This window comes from Geospiza fortis, unplaced genomic scaffold (genome assembly GCF_000277835.1).
Source record: "Geospiza fortis unplaced genomic scaffold, GeoFor_1.0 scaffold206, whole genome shotgun sequence".
In the NCBI taxonomy this organism is placed as follows: Eukaryota; Metazoa; Chordata; class Aves; order Passeriformes; family Thraupidae; genus Geospiza; species Geospiza fortis.
Window position 1 is genome coordinate 3,866,184 of NW_005054311.1, and position 14,529 is coordinate 3,880,712.

Consider the following 14,529-nt stretch of genomic DNA (forward strand, 5'->3'; position numbering starts at 1 on the left):
CTCTGTGTGCTGGGAGCCACCTCCTAAACCTGCCACAGGTGATGCTGTCTCTTTTAAAGACAGTGGCATAAAACAGCTTTGGGAAAGAGACGAGTACAGCACCCAGACTGCCCAAAGTGTGCTCTGGGATGTGAAAATAATAATTACAAAAAATCACAGCCATATAAGCATTCAGCATAAGGTAGATCTTTTTCTCCCCTGCAAGATCTATTGTTCATGGAAATTGGTTTCCAGGGCCAGTATTTCTGCATAAACCCATGTCTTTCAGCAACATAAGATGTAAAAAACCAAAATTATCTATCCACAGTATTCCTGAAACATATTTGTGTATCTTTAAGCTATCCTCCAGCCAAAGTTGCTGTCTATAGAATAATTTATCAGCTTGCTTTAAGACTTTTATTGCAATCTGGTGTTGGATATGTACATAGTATATTCTAAATTATAGATATATAAATATATTGACATCATATCAAAACAGAGATTTAAATCTTATAAAGTATTGGTTTGATTCTGTATTGCTTACCCGAGCGCTGGCCTCTGTACAAATAGAGCGTGTCTTAGCTTGTTTGCAGTTGAAATGTCTTTTTTTCTGTAAAGCCTTCTGTCTCTTTAACTGGTCTCCACTGTAGTAACAAGATTTTCATTACCCAATTCCATCTTCTTGCTTTTGTTAAGACTGAACTGCAGTTTAGTTTTTCTGTGTAATATCTGACTTTGGATTATAAATTATTTTAGCCAGCAGCACTTGCTCCTTGTTGAAGGGCAGTTTCCTGAAGGTATTTTTTTATGAGAAGTTCATTCACAGACCCAACAGGACTGCCAAAGCCACACCTGCTCTCTTCTCTTCACCAGTTTCAGGTAATGCAGGATGTGGCCTTCAGTGTATATATTCAGAAGGTGCAGGCCTGCAAAGGGACAGTGTGAAATTGTCACTGTGAAATTCTGTATGAAGGCTGCCTCACCCCCTTTCACATGCAACGTTGTTGCATCCACTGTTGGTTTGGGAAACTGCCACTGCCATGGGACAGCTGATAGCTAAACTGATGAACTCCCACCTTATGAGTTGCCACCAGTAATAAATGGGAAAGAGAAATTATTGCTACAGTCATACCTATGAGAGTAAACCAGAGACAGGGAATTGGAATGGCTGGTACCAGCACCAGCTTTTTGGCCTATGGGGTCTGTTCTCCCTGCTGGTGCAGGAAAAAGCTTAGGCTCAAACACCCCCCCTCCATATCAGTAAGGATTTTTTTGGTTTTTTTAAATGCACAGTAGACAATTTTGGAGTCACTGAAACACAGTCCTGCAGTACCTTTCCATGGAGCTCCATCCCAAAATAATACTGAGTTAATACTAAAAAATCCAACTGTATAAACTGAGTTTTTCAAAACATACTAAGGTATCACATGTAGTTCCTACACCCCCAAGTGGAGAATGTACAATGGAGTTGGAGTCTCTGATTCAGTGGTCTTGACATAAACCCCTCTGTGTGAGTAGATGGCAAGCAGCACAAGGGTGCACTTCTCTCTGCTTAGAAAAACTGAGTTTCTCATCCATGGGGACAGATAAAGACTTTGGGGTAGGAAAATCAAAACTTCACCTCCCTCAAAGGAGTCTGAATTTCACACACTCTCCCTCCTTCCCTCCCAGCTCCTCACAGAAGATGTTCTCCTTCCAGTTTCCCAGCAAAAGCTGCTGAGGTGTTTATGCTCCAAGAGCCCTCTTTTCTTTGTGGACAAGAGAGGAGCTCGGTGCTCAAACATTTCCCTCTCTCCTCCACACTCCTCTCCCCAGCTCAGACTCGCCATCAGCAGCAGTGCTTTGGGAAGCTCTAGTCCAGTGGCCCCATTGCCTGTATATCCTGGTAGATCATTGCATCCTTGCATGAGGCAGGCAGTGTGCTGGTCATTGCCTTTCTCTGGCAATGAATGGCCACGGGGCTGTTACTCTCAAAACTGTGTCTAAGGTGAGGAAAAGAGAGGCCTTTCCAAGCCCTGTGGAGGATGACCATGTTTCCTTCCCAGCCTGCAGCCTGGCTACAGCTGCTCTCCAAGCCTGCTTACCCAGTTCCCAACAGGGACCAGCACAAACCCTGTGCTGGGAAGCCTTCCTGAGCCTGATGGGGTGTGGGAAAAAAGCACCAAGTCCTCTGCATGGCCAGCCAGCAGCTTGCTGGCACTTCACTCTGGAAGCAAGGAGCTGCTACAGCTCCTCAGCTCACCTCAGGAGAAAGCCCAGGAGCCTGACAAGTTAGAAATTGCCAAAAAGACAACCCCAAACTGACTAGGAATGCACATGCAACCATAGCTAGCAAAGATTTTCTAACCCAGAGTCCTATTTCTATGCTAGGCTGCCATAGCTCCCAGCTGGTCACCTGCAAAAAGCATCCTGAAATTAGTATTTGTGTTCTTTGCCAACCTAAAAGCCAGTGCACAAGCTGCAGCAAGCAAATGGGAAAAGGGAGGATTGATCTAGGCAAACATTTTGGCATACAAAGAAAACAGTGTGTCCTTGGAATTATTGTATTTTAATGTCTGAAAATGTACAGAAAAGCAGAAATATATGGGCCAAACTCATCTTGCCTGCTGATGGGTGGAGTTAGATTAAAGTGAAGGTGGTTTGATTCCTGCACCCTCACAAGAGCCCATAACTGCCCTGGGCTCGGAGGTCAGGTCAGTCTGGAAGTTCCTGGTGCTGGTGGGGTCTGTCTGAGGATGTGTCTGTTGTATCCATGTGGTACCTTGTGTGTCAGCTGGAAAGCTTTGTCATGTTCACTGTAACCACTGTGCAGGCTCAGAAAAGATACCACTGCCATGCAAGCCAGGGTGTTCTTCAGTGTTCCTTTTTACTAATTCATTTATAATTAGATTGCATAAATATTTTGTTGTGATATTAAAAAAAAAAGTCTGGGGAAAGTATAAAGTGAAGTGAACACACTGGCTGATCTGGTTTGTTTTATATGAAAAATGCACATTGACCTCACAGTGAATGAAATTAAAAACTAACTCACTTAAAAAACAAAAAACCAAAACAACAAAAACTTTATGCCTTAAATGGAAGCAGCAAATTGTTGCTCAGTCTCCTCTCATCCTAGCAAAATGATTAAGGGTACTATTTGTGTCAAAAAATGACAAATTGAAAAAAATTACCAAAACCCCCCGCGTCCCCCTTTCAAAAATACCCTAATTTTGAAAAGCAAAATTCACCATACCAGTGCTGGGGAGTAAACTTCATAGTTATTTTAAGTTTTCTTTTAAGTTTCATTTTTCCATCTTTTTGCCATTACCTGCATTCCTTAGATTTCTTTTTTTCATATGTAAAATGAACTAGCAACACCCCCATATCCTCTTCCTTTTTCTTTTTTTTCTGTTCTGAAAGAACTTTAGTCTCAGTAATGTTTTCCCCATCAAATCATGGAAAACCCTTTTGTTATTTCTCTTCTTTAACACATAACATGTTCCTCCTTTGACCCTCATTTTCCCTTTTTTTCTCTCTCTCCCCCTTCTCCCTCCCACTCGTCTGTCCCTCGTCCACCGATCTAATCCTGGATCCTGCCCTTTCGTGGTTGCTGTCCTTCCCTCCCTCCTTCCCTCCTCCTCCTCCTCCTCTTCCTCCTCCTCCTTCTCCCGGCCCCACCGCCCTGGCTGAACCCTCCCAACCTGTTTGTTCCTCTTCCTCTCTTCGTTTGCAGCTTAGAGATGGCTAAAGTCAGCACCCAGACCGCTTCCGTCACGACCCCTGTTGACCTCAACATGAACCTCTCTCAGTCTGCCACCCCTACCTCCACCCCCACCTCCATGGCCGTGCTGGCGGCCGCCTCCGCCGTCTCCGTCAGTACCCCCCCTCCCCTACCAACTCTGCCAACCACCCACTATGCCGTTCCTGTCTCCAGTCTGCTTGGCATGAAAACTGTCCCACTCCTGGCACTAAATGCCGCGGCCGCCGCGGGGGCCACGGGGAGTTTGTCCGCTTACACTGCCAAAATTCCTTCGACGAGCGGGGTTAAGAAATCTGACCGCCAGAAGTTTGCTCCATATTGAAGGGATGAGACACAATGCAAGCTTTGCCAGCTCTGCCAAGAGTCTGTGGTAGATCCTAGTTATCAAGGAAACAATACGGCATCTTTTATTTTCTGTTCGATTGCTAGTGTTAACTGTTGCCGACTCAAGTCGTCTTCCGCTCTCCATAACACCTAACACCAGGCACCACCTTCCAACTAGTTCCAACAGCCAGCAGGTGCCAGCCCGGGCTCCTTCTCCCCGGACACCATCCCAGGGCCGGCCCTCAGCAGCCCCACAGCAAGGCAGGGCTGCCCCCAGCCCAGCAAGGGAGATACAGTGAAGAGAAGGGGAAAAATGTAAATGAGGCAAAATGGTGACAGCTGGCTCCTGCTCTGGCAATACTGCCCGGCATAAAAATACACTTAGATCCATGTGCAGGGATCCCTCCAACTGTAGAACGATTCCTCATGGCAAACTGGCATCTCTGATGCATTTTTTCTATTGCTAGCACATGCAAATCTGGCACTTTTCAGTGTCCCTCCAATGCCCTGTGAAGTGCTCCTGGCCCCCTCAGTCATTCTGCTGCTCCCAAAAGGCCTGGAGACCCCCCCATCCCAAAATCTGCCTACGAGCAGGAGATCGCGATTAGGAGGTACCAACTTCAGGTACTTGTGCATACAACAAATGAAGCTTTCTGGTCTGAAAAAAACTGCTAAATTTAAATGGCTGTAAAACAGTAGGGAAAAAATACCAGGTACCCTGTGCCTTTCCACATGATCCTTTTAAGTGGTGCAACCATTTTTCTCTGCTTTGGAAAAATGTAATATTAAGAAGTCTGCTTTAGGGAGGGAGGGGGAGAGAGAGAGAGAGAGAGCAGGCTCCTCCTTTTGCACTCAGATGTTTTACATATATCAACACAGTACTTATTCCTGTAAGTTCTTCAGAGCAAGTACAAGCCAGATGCCGTCACTATCTTGTATTCCCTCTTGTGTATATTTTATCCAGCCAAAATGACCATTTTTCATTAGGTTTCTCTACAAAATACATCCCTGTTTAACTCCCCACTAATCATGCAGTCAGGTTGTATGGTAATCATGAAAAACATGTAGCATTTTAGAGGTCATTCAAAAGCTGCTGCCTGGACAGATCCCATCCCTTTACCAAGCACTTCAGGATGTTCAGATTAACTAAAATGAGACAGGTAATGGCAGCCAAAGCCAAGAGAGCTGGGGAATGGAGTGGCTGGTTGCCAGCTGTTGGAACTAGTTCTTAACTGCATTTTATGTTTGTCCATCCACCTTCTTTTTAATTTCTGTTGCATAACTCAGTAATGCAATATTGTTTTCCTCACCACTTCCAAATCCAGAATCCCATTAGCCCGCCATGTTCATCCACTCTGCACTCCTTGGACACAAAGCTTTAACAATTGAACTGTATTCAGTGCATTTTAATATAAACTAAAAACACAATGCAAATGCAATACTTTTTAAAACATGGTATTTCAAAGTGTGTTATTGTATAGGGCTAAGTACTATCTCAGTATTTTGTGTCATTTCTGTATTCTGTGGGCTTTTCTTCACCTTAGCACCTTTGCACTAAGTTTTGTCACTGTAACCATTTGTAGAACTGCCATTGTTACAATTTGCACTTATCCAAATGGGGTTTTTGGTTGGTTTTGTTGGGTTTTTTTGGTTGGTTTTTTTTTTTTGGTTTTGTGGTTTTTTTGTTCATTTGTGGCTTCCTTTCTTTTTTTTTCTTCTTTTTTTTCTGGTTGCATATAATGAAGGAAAAACTGGGAATAATGTCAAGGTACCACAGCTATTTAAAAGCTCTAGAAAACTGCTGTAAAATTGTTCTGGATTATTGTAACTGTTTCAATAATTGACATTTAAGAAAAAAAAATCCACCAACCTCTGTGTGAGAAAACTTGCCTGCACTGAAATGCTGTTCTATGCTGGTTGTACTCAAGTGGTATTTTTTTAATAGTGAGAAGATTTTTTTTTCTTTTTTTTTGCCTTTTTTTTCCTTTTCTTTTCCTCGTTTTTGTTCCTACATTTTAGGCTGTCTTCAGAAGTTACTGGCCTGGGGGCTCTGTAATGTATCTCATCATGCCCTAGTGCATTAGCCACCAGACAGGACTTTTCCAAAGCCCCATGAGACAATGCTTTCTATGGACTAATCTACAGAGGAGTTTCTGCCATTTCTAACTTTCTTATTATTCTGAGACATCAAAAGAAAACACTTCCTTTACTCTTTAAGCAACTGTGCTTCCTAACTCTTGTGTTGCTTTCATTACTGTTCCAGTTTTAACACTGTTGTGGCTCATAACATAAAGCAGAGACGAGTTATTTTCGGGGGTTGATTTTCATTGATGTTCATGCTTTGGCTAATCTGTATAAAAGCATGGGCCGTTAGTGTTCTAAACCACTGTATTATTCAGCTAGAGACTCGACAGTAAGTTAAATGAGACGTTTTTATAAATGAATTTTTTTCCTGATTAAAAAAACAAACAAAAAAAAAAGACGTGGTAGCTTTGTGCATACAACTGTTGTGTTGTTTAAACTTTGTTCTTTGTAACCGAGTTGCTAACTTGTCATTGAAGAAGCACTATTTTATGGATTGTCAAACTAAGATCACAGACAAATTGCTTGTTTTCAATTAATGATTAAAGGTTTCATATCATCACGTTTAAGGTCCCAGTGCTCATTGGGAAACAGTGTAACATCTGTGCAAGACTGGCAACCTTAGTAAGGATGTTAGGCCATTGTCAGGCACGATGAGTCTCTTCAGGACTAGAGGGAGCCAGATTGTGCAATTAGTAGAGTCAGCAGTATTTCTACAAAACTTGATTCGGTTTTTAACAAAGCTGCTCATTGAGAACTTCTCACACTGCATAGAAAAGACAAATTTGGCTTCATGTTACAAGCAGCCACTGATTTGTATCTGTGGTCTTTTCCCAGACTGAGCTATAGATCAGATACTGGGGGAAGGAAAACAGAAACAAAAGAATGAACTTGGATGCTGAGTACTGTATTACTGAGGCCCTTTGTAACACATTCCCAGTACATTCCCAGCAGCACTGCCCAGTGGTGAGGCTTCCAGTCTGCACCTTCCACCCTGCCAGGAGCCAGCCCAGCCCTGAGAGGAGCCTGGCAATGTGCAGTAGGATGGGAATGGAGAGCTGAGCAGGCCCAGGAGCTGTCTCCTGCTGCCCTGACACTGCTGCAGCTGTTCAAACCCTCCTTTGGATCTGCTGAAGCACTGCAGTCACAGCCCCGAGTTCTCTCTTCACACACAAGCAAAAGGAAGGGGCTGGCCCCGAGCTGTTGCTGCCTTACAGCATTGCCCTGGCTGTGCTCTGGCCACCTCTGCTCTTAGGGCACTGGCACTGCTGTCACACGTACTGCTCTGGCCTCATGAGAAAGCAGCTTTTGTGGCAGTGCAAGAGCAGCATCCTTAATGACACAGGACTGTACAACCTCCATCTCCCTACTCTGTTAAAGGTCTCTGCCTGCCTTCAGGGATTGAGCTTGGGGTCCTGCTTCCCCTCCCTGCCCCTCTGAGCTTTTGGGGCATACGATTATCCTCTGTGGTCTCCAGGGTACAGAGAGCTCTCCAGTGCCTGGAACCAGGGCACGACCGGGACATGCACGCAGACTTGGAGACCTGTAGAAATCAGCAGCTTTCTCATGCAGATGCAGCCACAGAACAACCCCTGATGATGAAGGGTGCCAAGGGGCACCCTTACAGAACAGCTCACTGCACCCCAGCACCCAGGAGGCATTACCCAATGTTGACAATTAGCTATTCCAACTCTTAGGAAAACTATAGGCTGTAATACTAATTTGATAAAGTTCTCTGTTATTATAACTTAAAATATATTTTTATTACCTAAAATGTATTTAACTTCTCATTCTTGAAAGGAGAGCTGAAGCTGCTTTCACAGCAGAGACCTCCATAAGTCTTCATTTCTTCAACAGCAAAAGCTATTTCTGTGGCTAGCCTGGCTACTGTAAATGAAAAACAATATATATTATTGCAGCTCAATGCTAAGTAGGTCAAAGCTTTGCTCTCCCAGTAAAGTTGCCAGGCAAAGGGTAGCAGCAGCTCTGGGGTGTTTAGTACCTCTCACATTAATAATTCACATGTGGCTTGCAGAATTGAAAGATTTAAACAAACTAGTGCAGGGGCACATTTGTGTGAGGAATGAGGAGAGGTAAAGTGAAGACACATATACTAAGAAGGAAGTATTCTTAGAGGCTTTTTGCAAAAATACAGGCAGAAATGTGATAAAATCTAAGATTGTTTAAATTTCATTAGGAAAATATTTCTGAATGGCAAGAAAAAGCTCCTAATATACAAAACAGACAAACAAAAGACAAGATGGCAAAGAAAAAAGGGGGGAAAAGGGTAATGAATAATAGTAAGAAAAGTAGAAATAGAAAAGTAAACCACTCATGCCCAAAGGTAGATAAGAGGAAGCATGTACTCGTTGTGAAAAGGTCACTGCCCACACAAGTGTGAGTTTCCAGATGAAAGACAGCACAAATTCCGCAGCTTTTGCGTCATCAAATTGGAATTAAGTTTCTGGAAACATCTCAAATGAATTCAAGCAGCTCTGTTGTGTTTCTCAAGTGAAAAAACACTGACAGCATGAATGCTAACTGAAACCAGAAGGAAAATAAACAAAGTTAGTCCTCTGCTAATACAGAGTGGTTTCTGTTCTCAGGCATAGCCAGAGGGCATCTGTGGGCCCCGAGGTTCACATTTGGGCCAGTCAAGGTCCTAGGAAGCAGCAGAGTCTCACTGGTGCCATGAACAGAGGCACCTGGGAAGTGCCCCAGCCTCAGAGAGCTGCACAGGCAAGGTGCTGTTTGTCAGGTTTCACAAGACAGTCTGAAAATCCAATTTCTTCCACAACCTTAACACCAGCTGAATGTATTTCAGCACTGTTTATATTCTTGGGACAGGACCTTCCCCTTCTGGAGCGAGGGTCGTGATTATCTAAAAGTCACAGTGCTCACTGATCCAGTGGCTCAACAGTGGCACAGCTTCTGCAGGGAACACTGTCATTGTCAGGCTGCTCAACTGGGTGACACAAAGGGTGTGTTCAAAGGACAGCATCAAAAGGAGGGATTTGAACCGAGACCTATCCTATCCCCTGTAACTTCTGCAGCCACCAATGGTGCAAGGCATTAGTGCCTCCACTCATCTTTGGAAGAAAGATCTGGTTTAGATGTCTACACAAAGGAACTGCTCGCATTTGTTTTCCTAGCTTTTGGGCCAGGATAATTCTAACGAACTGACGAACAGAAGATCAAATGAAGGCAGACACTGAAAAATTGCTTCACACCTGAAATTTCCATCTCTTGGCCCAAGCAACACTTTCTAGGGATGTGAGTACACACTGCCCTTCTTGGCACTGAAGTGTACTTAATTCCTTGGTTCCAGGAGGGAATGCAGTAATGTTGATTAAATCAGTTTCTGCATCAGTGTATGTGTCCTGTCCCCCTACAGACTGGCACGTATCTTATGACAGTAACTGAAATTAAAGAGTCAAAGTCATTTGATGGTAGCTAACAAAAGGGAATTTCTGTACCATTACATACTCACACTGTGGTTTCTAATGACACCTACAACATGATTCATGCAGGCTGAATGTCTGATTTTCTAGAGCAACCTTTACGGATTATAAGAAAAGAAGTATTTTTAAGTGCTGAAAATATTTTAGTAATATGGCTTTTCTCATTTCTAGCTCAGTGTTTTTAAGATGATAAAATGCAGAGAATCTAATTATAGTGGAATGTAATAAGCAAAATTTGTCTCTCTTCAAGTTGAATTTATTGGCAGGGGGCCTGGCCAAAGATAACATCAATGTTCTTTTCAATCTGTATTTGCAATTTGAAGCAAATTTTAAAATTAAATGCTGTAGTAGAGGAAAAACAATCATCTTAGCAAATGAGAACATTGGTTTGCTGTTATTTGGGTTTGTTGGTTTTGTATGGTCACTTTTGGGCTCCTCTGTATCAAACACAGACCTTGTTCCACATCTAAGCCATACCAGCAGCAGCTTATTTCTTCAAGGCAGGGGAGAAGTTAGCACAGCAATTACCACTGATGCCTGCCTTGCCAGAGGAGAGCTCACTACCAGCAGCAGCTGTAGCTATGGTGAGCTGCTCCCTGGAACTCCATTTCAAACATGCAGACACACATTCTGCCCCTGGAAGTCCCCAGTTCCAAAAACACTGAGCTAGGGAATCTCAACTACTTTTTGGTGGCATGAAATTCCACAGTTCCTAAGTTTGGACAACTTTCCATTATTATATGAGTAAATAAGGATTACAAATGTCTTCCTCCCTGACTTCGATATTTCAGTTTTCTGCAAGTCCTGCAGATCAGAGAATTAAAATAGTCTTCCTAATTCCAATTAAAATTTCATTTTTAATAGTGCTTATTGACATAGCTAGTTATTAGGATTACTTTCATCTTTATTGTTAAGAAACAGAATTTAAGGAAGTTAAGAAGTGAGAAAGAAATTAAGTACATATTTTTAAAAACAAGCATTTCCTCTGGTTCTATCAGAATAATAATCTACCAGGACAGCTCACCAGAAGTACATAAAATTGTTATCTAAAACTGAAGACATATTTAAGATTACAAACTAATTATCCCTATGTTTTTCTAGGATACAGGAGATTATTTCCCTTAATAAATTAGCTTGACTACTAAATGAGGTTAGGATACTTCTCTCTTACAGCCATGGTACTTTCATTGCTAAAAAGCAGGATGATTTCTTGCCCTCTTGACATGACAGCACATGTACGTCAGTGGTCTCAAGGGACAAAGACACTCCCATCATCTTCACAAAGCTCTCTAAAAGCTTTGTTTCAAATGCTGAAGAAAGATACAGTTGTATGCAGTAAGGTGTAAAGAACTTGGATACAACACTGTTTGGAGATCTGTAAGATTCCTCCAAGGAAAAGAGCACCAACTCCTAAAAAAATACAACCAAGAGGGATGGATACTGCCACTTGCCCAGCAATGCACACACCCCCTGGCTGGTCCATGTTTTCCTTTCAGCAAGCTATATAAGGAGAACAAATAGAATGATGAGTGATCTGGCGCTTATTCCTGCCATCTTCTCCTAACAACAATGGGGTGCACTGGTTTGGATTTGAATGTTCAAGATCCCTGCACTGCATTTAAACTCACTGCCTTTAGCTCCTTACCCCAAGATACCTCTAAAGATGAAGGCAACTGGAGTAAAACAATGAACTGTTTTAATGCTCTGTTATCTTCCTACTCATTCACAGCTGAAACCATGATTCGCAGATTTCTGTGCAAGATGAAAGTAAAATTACAGAAAAGTGTACAAAAAAGAAGTGTAATTTACAGACTCAGAGATTAGTATTTTTATACTGTCAAAACATGCATGTCCATAATGTTCAGTGTGACCTGACATTCATTACATCTGTCTCCCTGAAATTAAGCCAAATGCAGAGTGGTTCTAAGTTTAAGTGTTAACAAGCTTGTGTGCTTTGGTGAGTGGGGTCAGTTAAAAGCAAAGATAAACAGAACAATCAGGAACTTAGCTTTTCTCAGAGGGAAATTGGGGGACTGCGCTTTGGTTTGTTTTGAAAAAGACTGTCCTGTTAATACTGCACCACTCTCTCAACTGGAAGTTCTCTTTACAGGGATAAATGGAGGTAGAGATCTTTCACTGCAGCATGACAGGCACCTTAGACATTGACGTTCCAATGTTTCATGCTATGCAAAGACATTTTATTTCAGTTTTGGTCCAATCAAGTTTTCTCCAACTTGTCCAAACATTCATTATTTATTTCAATATTCTCTGAACACTTATTCTGTATTTCAGTACTCTCTGAATGTTGCTATCTCAGTGACAGTCCTAATTCATTTAAGACTTCAGTGTCACATCAAACATTTCAGCAGCAACAGCTACTTACACTTCCTCTTACTAACAGCTGTAAGCCAGCATGTGTGAGCAGGAAAGTGTGCATGCAATAAACCACTAGGGACCATTGCCAGAATTTTGACAGCTTTATAAATAAGAAGAGCTGAACCCAAGGATAACAGAAATTGGGACTGATAAAAAAGCATCTCACTATAAGGAGAGGGCTTCTGCCATATCAAGTATTTCCCCCAAATCAACCAAATCAAACATCTAAGTTTTGTTCTAATCTTTATTGCTTGGTTGATATTCATCTCTCAGGCAAGGAACTGGAATGCTTTCGTAAGAGCAAAGCTTGTTTTCTCCCTTTAAAATCTCACTAGTTTTAAATCTAGAATATTTTAAAGAAAGGTTAACCTGTTCTTAACAACTTTACTTTTTGATATCAGTCAAGCCACACGTCCCTCTTATTTTCAAAAAGTCCTCAGTAAATTTGAAGTATTTGAAGATTTACAAAAGTTTAAAAAAAGACACTTACCAAAGGTAGTTCTGCTTTCCATGTCCCAGTCTTGTCAAGTTTGTTGGTTCTTGATTTTACCTAATCTGTGTTTATCAGAACAGAATCAATTTTAGATGCTTTCTGTGCCTAAGATAGTATTTTAAGAAAATTTCCAGTATTTGCAATTATTATTTTTACCTCCTCAGTTTCCAGTGCAGTACCTTCCTCTCAGGCATTCTGTCACCCTTTCATTATGTGATGCAGATGTGTAACCACTGCCTTCTCATCCCTCTGGTTCAAGAAGTGTGAGATATGCTACATGATGGCTGCACTAAGCAAAATAGGAGCCTATAAAGAAAAATACCCAGCAGTGCTATGGCACATTACAGGCTATACACTGTGGAGAAGCTGTGGCTCAGCATTTCCAAGCTTAGTCCTTATATACACAGAGAAAATGTAACAGATCCTAAAAAAATGTACATATTTTATTGGGAGCTGGGGCAATGGACAGAAGGGCACCTACAAATTTTAAGAAAACATAAGTGCATAGTATTTCCCTTTCCCTAAACCCTCAATCTGGGAAAAATTTGTAGACTATGCACTTCTATAGACAATAAGCCAACTCTCAAAATTACCAAACTGAGCTAATGCTTCCAAAAGCCTAGAGATCCTTTACAGATTTATTAATCCCACTAAAATACTTCTGGTAGGAAACCAGCCATTTTAATAGGAAAGGTGCATCCAGTATCGTAAAACATATGCAATATACAGTTTTTACAACAAGTAATACACTACTGTAGATCTACAAAAATTTTTTTAATAAGCTTGGCTCTTTAGCTTATGATCCTCTTTAAATAAATATTTAACAAAAGAATCTCCCTTCCAACAATGGAATCAAGACCACAGATAAAAAGAGTGTCAAACACATTGCAGAAATGTTACAACAAAGCCCCTTTCACCCGCCAGTCTTGTGACAGCAAATCCTGCAGTTCTTCTTCATCTTCACTCCCAACATCCTCCTCCTCTTTCTCTTGTGCTGCTTTTAATCTCATGGCTTCCTTTAACTTCTCCTTTATCTCGTCTTGGCGGTTCCGCAAAAGCTCGACACGGCGGTAGCACTCACTGTTGGAAAGTGAAACACCTGTTAACATCTGGGGCCTTTCCATATTAATGCCATCACCTCCAGTGCTAGACTTTGCTCCTACAGCTTTGGATAAAGAAGCTTTACAGCTTCCCAACAGTGAAAAAGAAATAAGCTTTCAAGATGCTAGTGCACCTTCTCAGTATTCATCACATGAAAACAGACTGATGAGAGGTTTGGTCAATTCTCTAGCAATGAGACCTAATCCAAATACTTAACAACAGCAATACAGTCACAAACCATTTTTCAAAAAGCACAGAACCAATATCCACTTCCATACAAGAAGGAACACTATTCTTTGCTCCATTTATGGTTTTCATGAGAGAAAGGTGTGACATCAATTATCAATTTTGATAACTTAGTGGTGGCATCTCTGAAAATAAAAAAAGCAGCACAAAGTGTTCAGATTCTTTATCTGCTTCCTCTCTGCTGTAACAGAATATTTTAAGTAAACACAATCCAAAAGTTTCAGGTCACCATTCACTTTAAAAGTTCTGTCCTTGAACTGTGTTTTATAACCATTCTAGCCACTTCAAACAGGATATTTTTTTGAAAAAGCCAAGTAGTACCAGCCTGATTTAGATTCTCCTTTGCCCCTTTCATTCTTATTTGCTCAGAAGGGTCAACATGGAGGGGTTACTGTCTGGATCCTGTTTCCCCTGGCATATTCCTAATATGATACTTACAGGCAGTCATAGCTGAAGTTTTGAAGGCCAAGCAATTTATTTCATTTTCAACTTAATTTGAAATAGCCTGCATTTGAATACACTCAGAAGTCAAAAGTTACAAAAATTCTTTAAAAATGTGTTTAGAACTTTTATTTTGGGGAAAAATAATCACAGTTAAAACTTGAAGTATTCTACAAACTTCTGAATTTGGTTCTATGTACTTACAGCAGCCTTAGCTAGTGAGAAAAATAAATCCTCAAAGAGAGGCAGGGTTAGCTCAAGCCCTCTGCAGAATTACACTAACATTG

General features: G+C 41.5%; 2 protein-coding genes across 4 annotated transcripts in view; one reads left to right on the forward strand and one right to left on the reverse strand.

The window, feature by feature from the left end:
- LOC102043057 (poly(rC)-binding protein 3-like) overlaps positions 1-5,721 on the forward strand; it is a 158,914-nt gene extending 153,193 nt beyond the window's left edge. For 2 of the 3 annotated variants that reach the window (XM_031055624.1, XM_031055625.1), the window contains exon 13: positions 3,692-5,721. In XM_031055624.1, coding sequence (XP_030911484.1) covers positions 3,692-4,040 — 349 coding nt within the window. In that variant the 3' untranslated portion in view covers positions 4,041-5,721. The remainder of the gene's footprint in view (positions 1-3,691) is intronic. The other variant, XM_031055626.1, reaches the window with a different exon arrangement.
- A 7,163-nt stretch (positions 5,722-12,884) lies between these two features.
- The window catches only part of ZNF830 (zinc finger protein 830), a 12,524-nt gene continuing 10,879 nt past the window's right edge, over positions 12,885-14,529 (reverse strand). The window contains exon 9 of the mRNA XM_031055637.1: positions 12,885-13,534. Coding sequence (XP_030911497.1) covers positions 13,351-13,534 — 184 coding nt within the window. The 3' untranslated portion in view covers positions 12,885-13,350. The remainder of the gene's footprint in view (positions 13,535-14,529) is intronic.